At 33.1% G+C, this 14,952-nt stretch overlaps 1 protein-coding gene across 1 annotated transcript; it reads right to left on the bottom strand.

The window, feature by feature from the left end:
* Positions 1-8,280: 8,280 nt before the first annotated feature.
* LOC146720567 (histone-lysine N-methyltransferase SETMAR-like) lies at positions 8,281-9,561 on the bottom strand. The gene is made up of 4 exons (XM_085488258.1): positions 9,515-9,561; positions 8,998-9,266; positions 8,627-8,901; positions 8,281-8,517 (listed from the first exon to the last, which is right to left on the bottom strand). Exons 1-4 carry the CDS (start codon positions 9,559-9,561, stop codon positions 8,281-8,283), a joined length of 828 nt encoding a protein of 275 aa, XP_085344384.1.
* Between the last annotated feature and the right edge of the window lie 5,391 nt (positions 9,562-14,952).

The following is a 14,952-nucleotide window of genomic DNA, read 5'->3' as shown; positions in this document are numbered from 1 at the left end:
AGGTTGGAGAGTAGTGTACAGAAATACTTAGGTGAAGTACTGTAAAAAGGAACTATAAAAGGGGAGTTATTGCTAGATGATTCGTACATGACTATTTTATATGAAAAAAAATCTAATAAAAGAGAGCTAAATATCTCCTACTAGTTGCTTTTCTACGCAATATTCCTTATAAATGAAGAGTCTCCAAGTTTATATACCATGGAACATATCAAAGCAGGCGCATACCTTGTATTCCTTTTTTTTGACTAGAGATATTTCAGGAAATATTTTTTGGTTAATATCATAAACAAAATGAATATAATTATTCCAACTGATGATACTTCATTTTTAAAACCGAATCTTAAAATAACAGTAGGTAAATATCTCAGCTACATACTACTTTTTATGACGTCATATTACTTTTTATGAAAAAATAAATTTAATATAAACATGATGCAAGCACACACCTTGAATTCTTTTTGGTCCGGAGACTATTTCATAACCTTAGTTTCATATCTAAAAAAGGACAGAATTTCTTCCTAAATGATCGATAATGAATTTTTTATGAAAAAGATTAAATAAAAGATAGCTAAATATCTCCTCTACGTCGTGCTTTTCTACGGCATTTACTTTATGCAGAAATATTTTTATATACACATCTTGATATCAACTGCGCAAATACTTTTGATACTTTTTTCTAGCGATCTTTCAAACTGCTTTTGTTTGATTTCTTTTTCTAGATTTTCTTAACAAATGAGCATCAAATATTCAGAAAAATTGTGTATCTTTTTCGCCGCACTCCATTTCTATCCAAATCCTCTACTGCTCTACCCGCTTTTTGTCACCGTTACATTACTTCCATAGCACTGAACAGTGATACTTCAGTCGAATTTTTGTTTAATTCCTTTTGGTATCCATATAATATTCCTCAGTATTTTTTAATGCAATTTCTTCAGAGCCATATCACTTTCTTAAATAAACCTCTCTGTATCCAAATATTACTTACAACAGTATTATCCAGCAGTAACAGTAATCTCACCTCAATGTTTTCTAATTTCTCACTAACTGTTACATAGACAGAAAGGCATATACATTTTGCATTGTACAATAATATCAGGTAGAACATTAACATAGATTATTCTGTTATTATTTAGTATATTTTCATGTCCTTTCGTTAGTATTTACTGTTTACGGGATCCATAGAGATAATTACCTCATATAACCGGTTTCCATCTTTTATCTCCTTCATACTAGATATTATCCATCCTCTGGTTGGTCTTTTTGTGGTACGCCTTATGTTGAGAATTAGTGTATTTTTTTGCTCAAAGAATACATTGTGTAACACTGGGGGTCGCACAAATACAAGAGGTGTATGTGACTACTAGGTCTGATGCTGCAGGCAGAAACTTAGCACTCACAACACAGTGACAGCTATAACGCGGCAACACGTGCTACGCGCAAAACAGATGCGATAGAGTCCATCAACTTCCACTGTTGGTTGCCATTTATTGTTTAGGGTTTTTTTTTGCCAGTCCAGTTATTTTGTAGGAGTGTATTCTGCTAAGATCGACACTTTAGGGCCCGGAGTTCAGAATCCGTGTTATATTTAAGCGCAGCTGAAGAGACCTCGTTCAAAGCAAGCAAAGGGCCGCATAGCCTCTTTTGAGTGGGTAACATGTCGAAGACAATCTCAAAAGAAGAAAGCGGATTCTGAATACGGGCCTGAATGAGTGTATTAGAGTTCGTAAGGTCTTAATGATGAATTTAAATCACATGGATTATGAAAAGCAAAAGTATTAAAAGATCTGGGGCCGCAAATGAGAGGTTTAATAATAATAAAAACAAAAAAAAGGAAGGTATCGCAAGGGGTAGATAAGCAATGTGTAGGGTCAAGCCGGCATCCCTTCCTTCTCTTAACCACCGTCCCTCGTCAGCCCGCTTAACTGCACCGTACTCTCTCCACCTACTCTTCTCCTCCGTTCGAAGCCGTCGCCCGCTCTTGCTCGGTCTAGCGACTAGCTCCCCTCCCCCTCCCCTTCTCTCTCCCTCCCCTTCCTACCTCTCCTCCCGTGAAGCCCTCCTCGCCCTTCCTCCCCCTCCATGAACTCGTATTCCTACGTACTCTCCCCTTTCTCTCCCCCATCCTTCTCTTCATCCCCCCTCTCCCTTCCCCTCCCTTTCCCCCCTCCCCCCTATTCTCCCTCATCTCCTCGCCACTCTCTCCCCGCTCTCTACCTCTCCCCTCGCCTCCTTCTCCGTACCATACTTCCCCTCCAGGAGCACTCTCCTCTCACCCAAATATATAAAAAAAATATAATATACAGTAAAATGGTAGTTTACAGATCAATTAGTTTTTTAACAAAAAAATATCAAAATGTTTAAATATTGATCTTATTTTAAAACATCTTTAATTATTTTTCTTTAAAAACATACTAAAATTATAATTTTTACTTAATTATTTATTTATATTTGCAAAGATGTCTAACGGCAGTTTTAAAACATATATAGCAAAGTTGATTAAAAGACTATATATTTACTTTATATAAGATTAATCAAGTAATTAGTACTGTAACTAAATTGTTTATAAATATATACAACATATATAAAGCTTATCTTGTAAATAATAACAATTAAATGTATTTAGTATAAAATTTTTATATTTATTGGCAATTTTAAGGACTTTATATAAAGAAATTAAAGAATGGTAGTTTTTAGGACAGTTCCTAAAACTGCCGATAAACATATATGGCTTTCAGGACTGACTTGAAAACCACCAAGAGTTCTCAAAACTGCCGATTTATACCAAAAATCGTCCCGAAAGCTACCTCTTGACATACATATATATATATATATATATATATACATGGTGTCCGGTAAGTGTTGCATCAACCGTTGTGTGCAGGTAGAGTAAGTTAAACCGAATAGGAAAGTCCTCTACCGTTTTGCGATTTTCGCAATAATTATTGAGTTATTAAATAAAAAAGATCGGCCAATCCACGCGAATAGAAGCGCGCGACGAGAAGAGACGTCTTACTGTAACACGATACACGAAGATTTCTCGAATACGATTCGTAGACAGTCATCGTTCGCTCCTCCTTCCGCTTTGCGGCGCGCCGTGTATCGTGTTACAGTAGGACGTCTCTTCTCGTCGCGCGGATTGGCCGATCTTTTTTATTTAATAACTCAATAATTATTGCGAAAATCGCAAAACGGTAGAGGACTTTCCTATTCGGTTTAACTTACTCTACCTGCACACGACGGTTGAGGCAACACTTACCGGACAGCCTGTATATTTCTTTATAAACATTTTCTACGCATACATACATACATACATGCATGCATATAAAGAGATATATTAACCTTTTCATCCAGCCTTTCTTGAAGACAGGGGCGTTCCTAGGGTACTTGGCGCCGGGGTCACCGGGGTGCCACACTAAATTTGCCGCCTCTACTTATATCTTTTTCAGAGGCGTAGCGAGAGAGTGTGGCGCCCGGGGACATTTCAATGTATTTGCGCCCTCTATCCGTTAGACCTCTATAGCTAATTCCAAAGATTTTTGGCATGCTGATTCGCTGAATTCAAGTCCAACCGTGACCTAAATCGCTCCATTACCATTATCAGGTTCCCGAGATATTCTAACTTAAATGTGTCCAGAAAGATGAAATGAAAAAATCTATCAAAATCAATTGGTACATCCAATAAATTAAAAAAAGCTGCGTACTCTCGTGCTAAACTTTTTCATCTTAGTATGTTTTACAGTTAATACATAATATTACTTTCAATTATTGAACAATATACAATATAACCGCTCTCAGCTAAACCCAGAGTCACGAATCGAGGACGTGGCGGTTATCGACTCCATTTTTCGTTTTTTGTATTTTTCTTTTTTTAAGTTTTTTTTGCATTTTTCTTTTTTTAATTTTTTTGTGTTTTTCTTTTTTAATTTTTTTTTGCATTTTTTTTATTTTTATAGAAGCGAGCTTTCTCGAAATATTAAATATTAATTTTTCTGGCCTTCGTAATCGCAAATTTATCAATTACTTCATTGAAATCCACCAGATCTAATGTTTCTTTCTCTATGCTAGTAGAGCTAGTAGAGTAGAGCAAGATCACTTAGGCGATTTTGTCCCATTGATGTACGTAGATACGAAAGAATTAATTTTAATTTGCTGAAAGAGCGTTCACAACTGGCAATTGAAACAGCAATTGTGAGAAGAATTTGCAAGGCAACGCACAAGTTGGGAAACACGTCATCACCGTATGATATTATAAATGAAAGAAGCTTCATCGGAGTATCTGGTAATGTATCGCCGCGAGTATGAAGTAACATCTTGGCGTCACAGATCTCACTATAGAGTTCATTTCCGTCAACATCTATGTTATAAAATTCACCGAAATTAGAACAATGTTGACGAAGATTATCCGTGTTTTTTTCATGAAGTAACTCTGTAACATTAAGTAAAAACCCAAATTTTGAATTTAAATCTTCCAGGCGAGTAAATCTCGTGATTATTTCTTGTTGAAGCCGATCTAAAACGCTTTTCATAACGCGCATTATCTCTTCACTTGCTGATAATCCTACATCTGTTGTTACTTCCCCAGGCATCTTTCGCCGTCTTCTTATGCGTCGTTCAATATCTATATCCCAACTTTCACATTTCATCTTCCCATATTCAACAGCATCTTGACAAAATTCATCTCTCAAATTGTTGATGTCAATTTTTAGGGATTTCAAATCACAAGCTGCATCCCAGAAGTTCATCGTGTGATCTTGAAGACGTTTCTGTACGCGATCAAATCGTCTTAGGATGTTATTCCAGAAATGCAACAGAACTAAGAAGTTGAAATTTAAAATATTTTCTAGTAAACATTCTGCCTCACTTCTTGTCTCATTTGTATTATTCGAGTCACCTGACATTTTCTCCAATAGGTTCACTAGTGCATCGAGCCCATCAAAAAGAGCATTAACAGCTTCATACCTCGCACTCCATCGGGTTTCGGATTCACGCTTTACTGTTTTCTTCACGGCTTTCTTTAATTCTTCCCATCGCAGAGTCGATCGCGAAAAAAACAAATAAATATTCTCCAATTTACCAAAAAATGTAACGACAAGTGGATCTTGCTTAGCTGAATGTACACCTACTAAATTTAAACTGTGGTTATTACAATTAACAAACAAAGCTCGATGATTTCTCTCACAGATCCTTTGTTGAACTCCAGATATATATCCAGCCATCACAGCCGCGTTATCATAGCATTGTGACCTGCAATTATCTAAAGATATGTTGTCAGAATTCAATTTCTCCACAATCACTTTTTCTATAGAAGCTGCATTTTTAGCGTGCAACTCTATAAATCCTAAAAAGGATTCTTTAATGACAACTGTTTTATTAACAAAATCGATATCTACGTATCTGATAACTTCAGACAGTTGCTCTCGATGTGCGAGATCTGGAGTTGAGTCAAGCAAAATGCCATAATATTTATTTTTTTTTATGTCGTTTACCAATTTGTTTCTGACAGCAGAGGAAAGAAGATGAATAAATTCATTCTGAATTTGCGGAGATAAGTAGGATGTAGAGTGTGGATTCTCGATAGCATAGTTGAGATGGTTTTTTAAAAGTGGGTCGTACCGAGCTATTAGTTTTAGAAGAGATAGGAAGTTTCCTAAATTTTTACCATCGTCATGACTTAAGCTTTCTGAATGGCCACGCAATGGCAAATTTTGAGTGGCAAAATACTTTATGCAAGCAAGTAATCTATCTAACACATCTCGCCATCGTTGTTTCTCAGATGCAATCTGAGCTTCTAGTTCAGCATCAAGTATTTTTCCTTTAATTAATCTTCGTTCCGTTTCTTTCCAACTAGTAAACGATTTACGGTGACTAGGACTATTTTCATGCGCTGACAATTTTTCTGGCTTCTTCCAGTTACTAAATCCAGTAGCCAATTCAAAAGATGATCTCGTATTGGGCTTGGACGAAGGAAATAATAAGCAAGAAAAACAATAAGCCGCCTTTTTCGATGGTGAATAAAGTAGCCACGATCTATTTACTTCATTTCCTTTTTGATTAGCAAGTCGCCGTTTAAACCATGACACAGTCATTGACCGTCCACCTGACGGTACAAATGGACCAGATTTGTTCTGGAAATATTCTGAGCCTCGAATAATCATCTCAGTACGAAGCTGCTGCGATATTTTTGGCAAGTGCGATGTTTCGTCAAATTCTAAATATGCAATATCGTGGTATTTAAATATATCAAGAATTACTTTCGATAGATCTGATTGTTCTAATTCATCGGAATAACTAGATTTTTCAAACTGATCTTTGTCATTGTTTTCTTTTACGTTTTTGGTTTCATCAGTATTTATTTCCTCTGAAATATTTGATTGATTGGCATCATCATCTTGGTCCTCATTATTTTTATTTAATTGGGCGTTCTGCACACCTGAAATATTAGGCTCATTCTGATAATTATTAATACAGTCATCTCTTGCCTCTGCATCCGAATCTACTTCCTCATATGCTATCGACTGATTTGTTTTTAAAAATCCAGCCATTAATTTTCTGGATTTCGTATCTTCTTTTTCATATTCTACCTTTCTTTTCCGACGCTGAAAGCCACTAAGTTTCTTTCCCGACATTATTATATAATTATTAAAAAATAATACTTTTTTTAAGTTAAATTATGTACCATATATCGTATATTTTAATCATACATAAGTACATAAACTTTTAAATCTCGTATCCTCATCAGAGGTATCTACCCTTTTGGCGCGCCTCTATATTTTTTCTATCTCGCGTAGGTAGCAAAAGAACGCGATCTCGCAGAAGTGGGGAGTGGAGATGCGCTGATTGTCCAGACTGACGTTCTTATGTCCCTTAACTCCCACGCGACTGCAGGTTGAAGCGCCGGGGCTATGGGTGGGAGTAGAGTAGAGTGGGGGTAATTCGCAGAGGCGCAGGCCGCGCCGTGCGCCTCTACAAGTTATCCCCACTCTACTTTCACCCGTAGCCCCGGGCCCGGCGCCCCGTTCAGTCGGCACACTGGCGTCGACTCCCCGCGTGTCCCAAAATTTGTCATCAATTCTAAAGGACCATTTGGCGCCCCCTCATCATCGGCGCCCGGGGACACGTGCCCCCATCTGCCTCCCCATCGCTACGCCTCTGATCTTTTTATATTCTTTTATATTTTAATTTAAAAAATAATATGTAGTTGTTTCTAGAGAACAATAAAAACAGCGTATTTAGGTTATTATAATTTATTGCATCGAACAAACGTGACAAAATAAAATTTGAACAAACTTTAAAAATAATTTTATAAAACAAATAGAAAATCTAAATATATTATACTAACAGAATAAAACTTATTTATTATATAATATATATTAACATTATATATGTATATATATTTTTTATAGATTCTATTTATTCTATTTTAATTAAACTGCACTTTCCTTGACTTTTTAATTGAAAATTCATTAACAATGTTTGTTATATCTAAATTTCTTGAAATTTCTCGCTCTATACTTATAATAGATAAATTTGTAAGACGTTCTGTTTCATTGTAGAACGTAAATAATTCTTAATAATTTTTAATTTTGAGAACGATCTTTCTCCGGTAGCTATAGTAACAGGCATTGTTAATAAAATTCTCAAAAAAATGGATAAATTCGGAAAAATATTTATTAAATCATTTGATAATAAATATTGTAAAATATCTAATGCATTCATATCAGATGCAACATAAACTGACAAATTTTCAATTTCTTCATATAAATCAATAGCGTTTATATCAGATTCTACATTAGAAACAGATAATTTATTTTGTAAGTCTATACAATATTTTAATTTTGTGTCTTTCTCTAATTTTAAGAAGGAATTAATATCGTTTAAAAAGTTAAAAGTGTCATTAAGAGAATTCAATTGTTCAAATCTTTCTTATATCTTAGATATTGTTATGTCTAGTAAATTAAAATAAAAATTTGCTTTAAAATGCTTTTCCGGTGATTCAATATTTTCATCTTTACTTTCATAATCAAACATTCTCTTTTTCTTTCGAGGTCGAACATTAGCAATAGTGGGAAATGTTGTTTTGTTATCTATTTCCTCGGTTATTTTTTTAGCTTCCTGTAACATCATTTTAAACCCATTTTCATACCTACATTCTTTAAAATAAGTGTCAACATTTTTTAACATACACAGTATGTTCAATAAATAAGGGGACTTTTAAGATATAGAATAAAACACGTATTGTACTATGTTTGAAAGTTATTTACAGTCTCAGACTGTAAATACTTACAGGAGTAAGTCTCCATTTAACTCAATACAACGTTTAGAACGATCAACCAATTTATGCATAGACTCTTTCATGTCATCTAAAGGAATGTTCTTTAACACCTGTGTCACGGCTGCTTGAATGGCTAGAATATCATCGTAAAACGCTCCTTTCATGGCAGTTTTCAGTTTAGGGAACAGAAAATAGTCGCATGGTGATAGATCAGGAGAATACGGAGGGTGGTCGATGACACAAATCTGTTTTTTTCATCAAAAATTCACGAACTTTTTTGGTTTTGTGAGGTGGTGCATTATCATGCAATAAAAACAGCTGTTTCCCCTCTGGATATTCAGGTCTAACACGAACAATTCTTGACCACAAACGATGTAAAACTTGTAAATAGTATTCTCCATTAACAGTTTGACCTTCTGGAACAAATTCCTTGTGTACAATACCCTTGGAATCGTAGAACGTGATCAACATTGTCTTGATTCTGGACTTCTGAAAACGAAATTTTTTTGGTTTTGGCTCGCCTTTCGACTTCCATTCTGCAGATTGACGCTTAGTTTCAGGGTCATATTTAAAGCACCATGTTTCATCACCAGTTATGATCGAATCAAGAAAATCTGGATCGTTTTTAGCTGTTGAAATGATGTCTTTACAATGCTCTACACGAGCGATTTTTTGGTCTTCATTTAATTGATGTGGAACAAAGCGTGCACAGACCTTTCTTTTACCCAAATCGTCAGTTAAAATTGTCCAAATAGTACCAGTAGATGAATTTAATTCTTCAACCAACATTCTAACAGTGAAATTTCCGTCAACAGCAATGATTTCGCGGACTTTTTCCACCAATTCAGCACGATTACTTCCTTCTGGACGACCAGGTCTTTCATCATCATTCAAATCTTCACGACCATTTTTAAATCGTTTAAACCACTTATGAACTTTTGAACGAGCTAAACAATCATCACCATACACTTTTTGCATCAATTCGTACGTCTCACTAAATGTTTTTCCAAGTTTAAAACAAAATTTAATATTTGCTCTTTGTTCCATTGTATTTTTACGACACAAGCACAAAACATACTGTCATTAAAAAGCGCGTAACTTTTTAACCTGTCAACCGATTTACATGAAGTTGGCTGCGTTTGAAAGGTGAGACCTGTACCTTTCTAATGTTATCAACGTTCAATAGATGGCGTTACGTGTTCCATGATTTAAATAAAAAGTCCCCTTATTTATTGAACATACTGTGTATTTACGATATTAGGTAAAGCCACATCCTTCTTTTGCATCATTTTACTTACAACATTAATTTTTGTTAAAACATTATACCAAATTACTATGGAACATATGAACTTATATGAGCTTATTTTCATTAACAATGTATTTGCAACATTTCTTGTACCATTATCTCTTGTAGAATTGATATACAACTTATATAATGCATCATAGATATTTTCCAAATTATATCTCAATACTTTAATGGCATCTATTCTACTCTCCCATCTTGTTTCAGATAATGGTTTTACTGTTAAACTAGGATGTTTGTTTTTTAAAACTTGCCATCGATGTGTTGAAGCCGAGAAAATACATATATCTCTTGAACAATAGAGAAAAATTTACAATTTTAAAAGAACTTTTTGTAGCATCATTAATAACTAAATTCAGACTATGTGCTGCGCAAGGCACAAAAAAAGCTCTAGGATTTAAGTCTAAAATTTGTTTTTGAAGGCCATTATGCTTCTCCTTCATATTGGCACCGTTATCGTATCCTTGACCTCGCATATCATTTATTTCAATATCGTGATTCTTTAAAAAATTGACTATAAACGTCGTTAATCCTTTGCCAGTTGTGTCAGTAACTGGACAAAATCCTAAAAAATGTTCTCGTATTTCTACTAATTTTGTTTTTTCGTTTAAAGAAACAAATCGAACAACTATTGTTATTTGTTCTTCCTGGCTTATGTCAGGTGTACAGTCTAAAATAATAGCATAATATTTGCAGGACTTTAAAGAGTGTATAATAGTTTTTTTTATTTTTTCGCCTAATAAGAAAATTATTTCATTTTGAATGTGGATTTCTAAATAATGAGGCATAATTTTATTGTTATTTTCGATACGATTAATGTGTTTGGCCATAATGCTATCAAACTGGGATATACTTTCAATTAATTTAAGAAAGTTATCATTACCTACTTGGAACAATGTATTATTGTGTCCTTTTAATGCTAAATTTTGTCCTGCTAAAAACTGAATCGCATAAATAATTCTTTCAATTACAGAAGTCCATCGTTTTCTTTCTAACTTAATTAACTTTTCATTTTCGGCATCCATGGTTCTTCCACTTTCAATTGATTTTTTAAAATCAACTAATGATTTTAAACTGCTAAAGTGACTTTTACTTTTTTCATGTGTTTCTATAGTCTGGGACAAATGTCTCCAGTCGTTGTAACCGTTAGTTTCGTTAAAAGCATTTATATTATTATTAAATAGTTTACAGCAATAACAGTATACCGAATTCTTGGATTTTGAATACAGTAACCACGTTCTAGGAATTATTTCATTATTACTAAGTTTTTTTCTAAAATATTTTGCGGAAAAAGATCTATTATTATTATCTAATGGAAAATTAAAATCTATAAGTTGCACTGGTCCTATTTCAATTAGACTCATTTTAATTTTGTCTGTTAATATTGTAGGCCAAAGACCGGGATCTTTCAATTTGTCTTCTTGGTCAAATCCAGATTCAACAACGACAGTAAGGTCATTTGACACCTCTTCATGAAGTTTTAAAGAAAAATTTTCTTTCTCAGCTAATGATAACGATGAACCTAGTTCACTAGTAATATCAGTTTCTTCTCTTTCTTCTGGTTCCATGTAGGGTTGCCAGATTTAATATCAACATTTCCGGGACATTTTGAGGTGATTGAGGTTGAAAAGTGGATTAAATTTTTATTAATTAAAGGTTTTAATAATTAAAGTTATTTAAGTTAAATCTTGTATTTTTATTATTTATTATTTATAAAATACAATTTGTATTTATATTCTTTACATCAATCTTAGAATTTAAAATAAATCATCTTTATAAAATTTTAAACTTAGTGAAATGAAAAACTTAATTCTATTTCACATACACATAAAGTTTAAATATTAAATAAAAACAAACATTTTAGATTAATATGTGGTAAAAATGTAATTACATGTACATAATACATGTAATAATTTCTAAACAAATCTAAACAAAATTAAATTTAATTTAATTTAATTAAATGTAAAAAATATCTTAAAAAAGAAAATAATAAAGCAACCTTTGAAAAGAAAATAACATAGAAGACTTTCAATGTAGTTAATTAATTTGGCAATCAGCTGTAATGTTTTTTCAATTACTTTTTATATTTGTCATTAGACTTGACTAATTTTATTAATTCATTACCATTAGGGCTATTTAAAAATGACAAAATGTCTGAACAAGATTGTTCGTAATTAATGCGAACCTGTAATTCCGACTTAATCAAATCCATGGACATGTTATTTCTTTCTTTTGTCCAAAAATTACTGAGCAAGCTGAAAATTCTTTCACAGAAAGCGTTGCTAGTCGGAAGCGATAAAACAAATGCAACTATTTTTTTCAAGTTAATAAAATCTTTATGGTCATTGTTCCGAAAAAAATGAGCCCAAATTTTGTCATTTGGCAAATCTTTTGGAAGGACATCAAATACAGCCTTAAGACATGTGAATTCTGAATAAAGGGCATCAATGTCAATTACATCTTCAATCTTCAGTATTGCAGGAAATTCAGACAATTTCCCATGTTAATTTTAATTCCTCTGATTTGAGAGACAAAAAACTGAACTTTTTATAAATTGCATCAGGGCTAAAATCATATCTTTCTTGCAAATATTTTATTAATCTTTGCAAAAATATATGCGCCTGTGATATAAATTCATTTTTTCTGTCTTCTGTGAGGTTTTTTAAGATGGATCTGACTTTGGTACCAAAAAAATTATCAGCCAATCGACTTTGTAATTGGTTCAAGAGATTTCGCATTATACTGTCGATATCAATGATGGTGCAGTTATCACTTTCTAATAATAATATTGCTTTGTAAAATTCAGGTAATAAATTTTGTAAGAAGAAAAGATAGCACTCATTTATGCTTTCCTTTGTGCAGTTTTCTTCATGATTCAAATCAATATTGTCACAATCTTTTGAAATAAATTCCCATAGCACCTTATGACAATTATCTTGACCTTTAGCTAGAAAATAATATTTTACTGCAGGCCAACTATATACCAATCTGTCTATAGCTGGCATAAATGATAGCCATCTTGTCGAAACATGACGCAGGAGTTCTTTAAATTCAATTTGAGCAAACTCAAAGCAATTCTATAATTTTTTAGTTTTCAATGCTGAAGAACTAAATTTATTATATATTTTAATAACAATACTTTCCATATCAATATCTAGGCCTTTTATTCCGTACTTCACACAATTGTTTATGATATGACAATTACAAATTGCCATAAATATATGATCATTTTCGGCCTTTAATTTTTGATAAACGGAATTATGTTTGCCATAATTCACAGAAGCATTATCTGCGCTGTAAGCGCTGATTTGACTCATTTTCAAATTTGCAGCAACAGTTATTCTTTTAAGGTTTTCAAATATATCTAAAGATGTTTCGTCGGGGTCTTCGTAAAAATCTAATAACTTTTGGCAAATTCCATTTCTTTCATGAAAATACTGAACGGCATATGGAAATGTTTTCATGTTACCAACGTTCGATGCATCTGAGCATACTGCAAAATAATAAGCCTCTTTTAAATTTAATATAACTTTCTTCTGCGAAAATGGCCCAAAAATATTTCGTGTAATTGCTGAAGCTTTAGTGCGCCCACATGCTACTTTGGCAGCAATTTGGCTGTCTGGAATAATTTTATTGATATTTTTTGTAAGACAATCCAAACTATTGTAACTTAAACCGTGCTTAACATTATGGAAAACAATCGCTATTTCTGCCATTGTAACCAAAGTCTCCTCTTTTGAATCTTTTTTTATAAAAAAGTTGTCCACACATCTTGTCATCTTTTTTACTGATTCTAGTTTTTTATGCTTAGCAGAACTTGCGTGGACCTAAAATATTGAGATAATCTCATATCGAGTAAATATTAATTAGTATATATTGTATGAGTAAAATCTTTCTGTCAATTTTATTTGCAACTGGGATTAAATCCCTGATAATTAGATCTGAGAAATTAAATCCAAGAAATCTTTATAGAAAATTTGATTTTGCATTACATTTTTAAGAAATTCTTACAAGAAATTATGAAATATTAATATAATATAAATATTATATTATCAACTTTTATATACACTTTTATAATAAAACCATGCTTTTATAAATAATATATATTTATACTTACTGTAAGTGCACGGCGACCTTCATATTGAATTGCAATATCAGTATTACATATTTTACACGTTGCAGTAAAATCATTTTTCTTTTTTAACCAATTCTCGAAATTAGGATCATTTATCCATGCTTCATTAAATCCCGTGATTGGCTTTTTGCTTGATGTTGATGGATATTCCATAATGTTAAGCAGAGCAAACAAGCACATTTACGTTCTGATCTGATACTGTCGCTTTCCTGCCGCTTATTGCTTACTGTTCTGTTAGCGGTTAGCGGAGATTTTTAAACAAAAGCCGAACGAGAGAACGCTCACGCGGATCGGCGCGGCGCGCCGCGATCGAACCGGCGCGATCCGCGACGCGACACGTGGATACGCGATACCTCAATACTCCACACAACGACACAACACGCTCAAAGCACGACACAGTGCTATGAACATGCTCGCGAGTGTGTAAATGTCGACAATTGTGACCGCAAAAAAGCCTAAAAATATGAAATAAATTCTAGGATTTTATGATTTTATCTCATTTATATTCATTTATATTCATCATTTAAAATTTCCGGGACAGAACACTAAAATACGGGACACGGGACAAGCCAACAAATTCCGGGACTTTTCCGGAAATCCCGGACACCTGGTAGCCCTAGTTCCATGTCAGGGATCAAATTGGTTGATGTCGAAGGTGTAGATTGAAAAAAAAGTTTTAAAGAACTTGTTGTTTTTCTTACTTTTTCGTCTTTTTCTAATTTTCTTTTCTGATATTGGGCTCCAGATAATTTTTTCCGACTGTCAGACATCTATAGTATTTAATCAATATTTAACATAATTGTATAATATAGACATAGACTAATGTAATTATTAAAATTTTTTGACAATATTTACATATAAAAATAAAATGCGAAGTTTTGTAAGCTTAAAAAATTTAAAATAATCTATAATAAGTAATTAAATATAAAAAAAAGTTTAAACAACTTACCTTGGATTGGATTGTTAGACAAGCGAAAAATTACTGCGAAAAACTATATGAAAATAAATATATCGTTCACTTTCAAAGTTTACTCACTGCACAAAATTTGGATATATTTATATATATATAATATTAGTAGTTCACTTTGTTTACGTATACGCACAGATGCGTTCTTAGAATTTGCTCTTTCTCTCTGGACGAGACGAGACCGCAAACAATAGAAGAATGCACGGAGAGACTAACTTTTAACTGTTTGCCCTTCCAAGTATCTTAAACAATTGAAAGCTAATAATAGGCAGGAG

This window comes from Nylanderia fulva, unplaced genomic scaffold (assembly GCF_048542155.1).
Source record: "Nylanderia fulva isolate GAGA-0341 unplaced genomic scaffold, ASM4854215v1 Scaffold668, whole genome shotgun sequence".
Lineage (NCBI taxonomy): Eukaryota > Metazoa > Arthropoda > Insecta > Hymenoptera > Formicidae > Nylanderia > Nylanderia fulva.
This window is presented reverse-complemented; position numbering and strand designations above follow the sequence as displayed.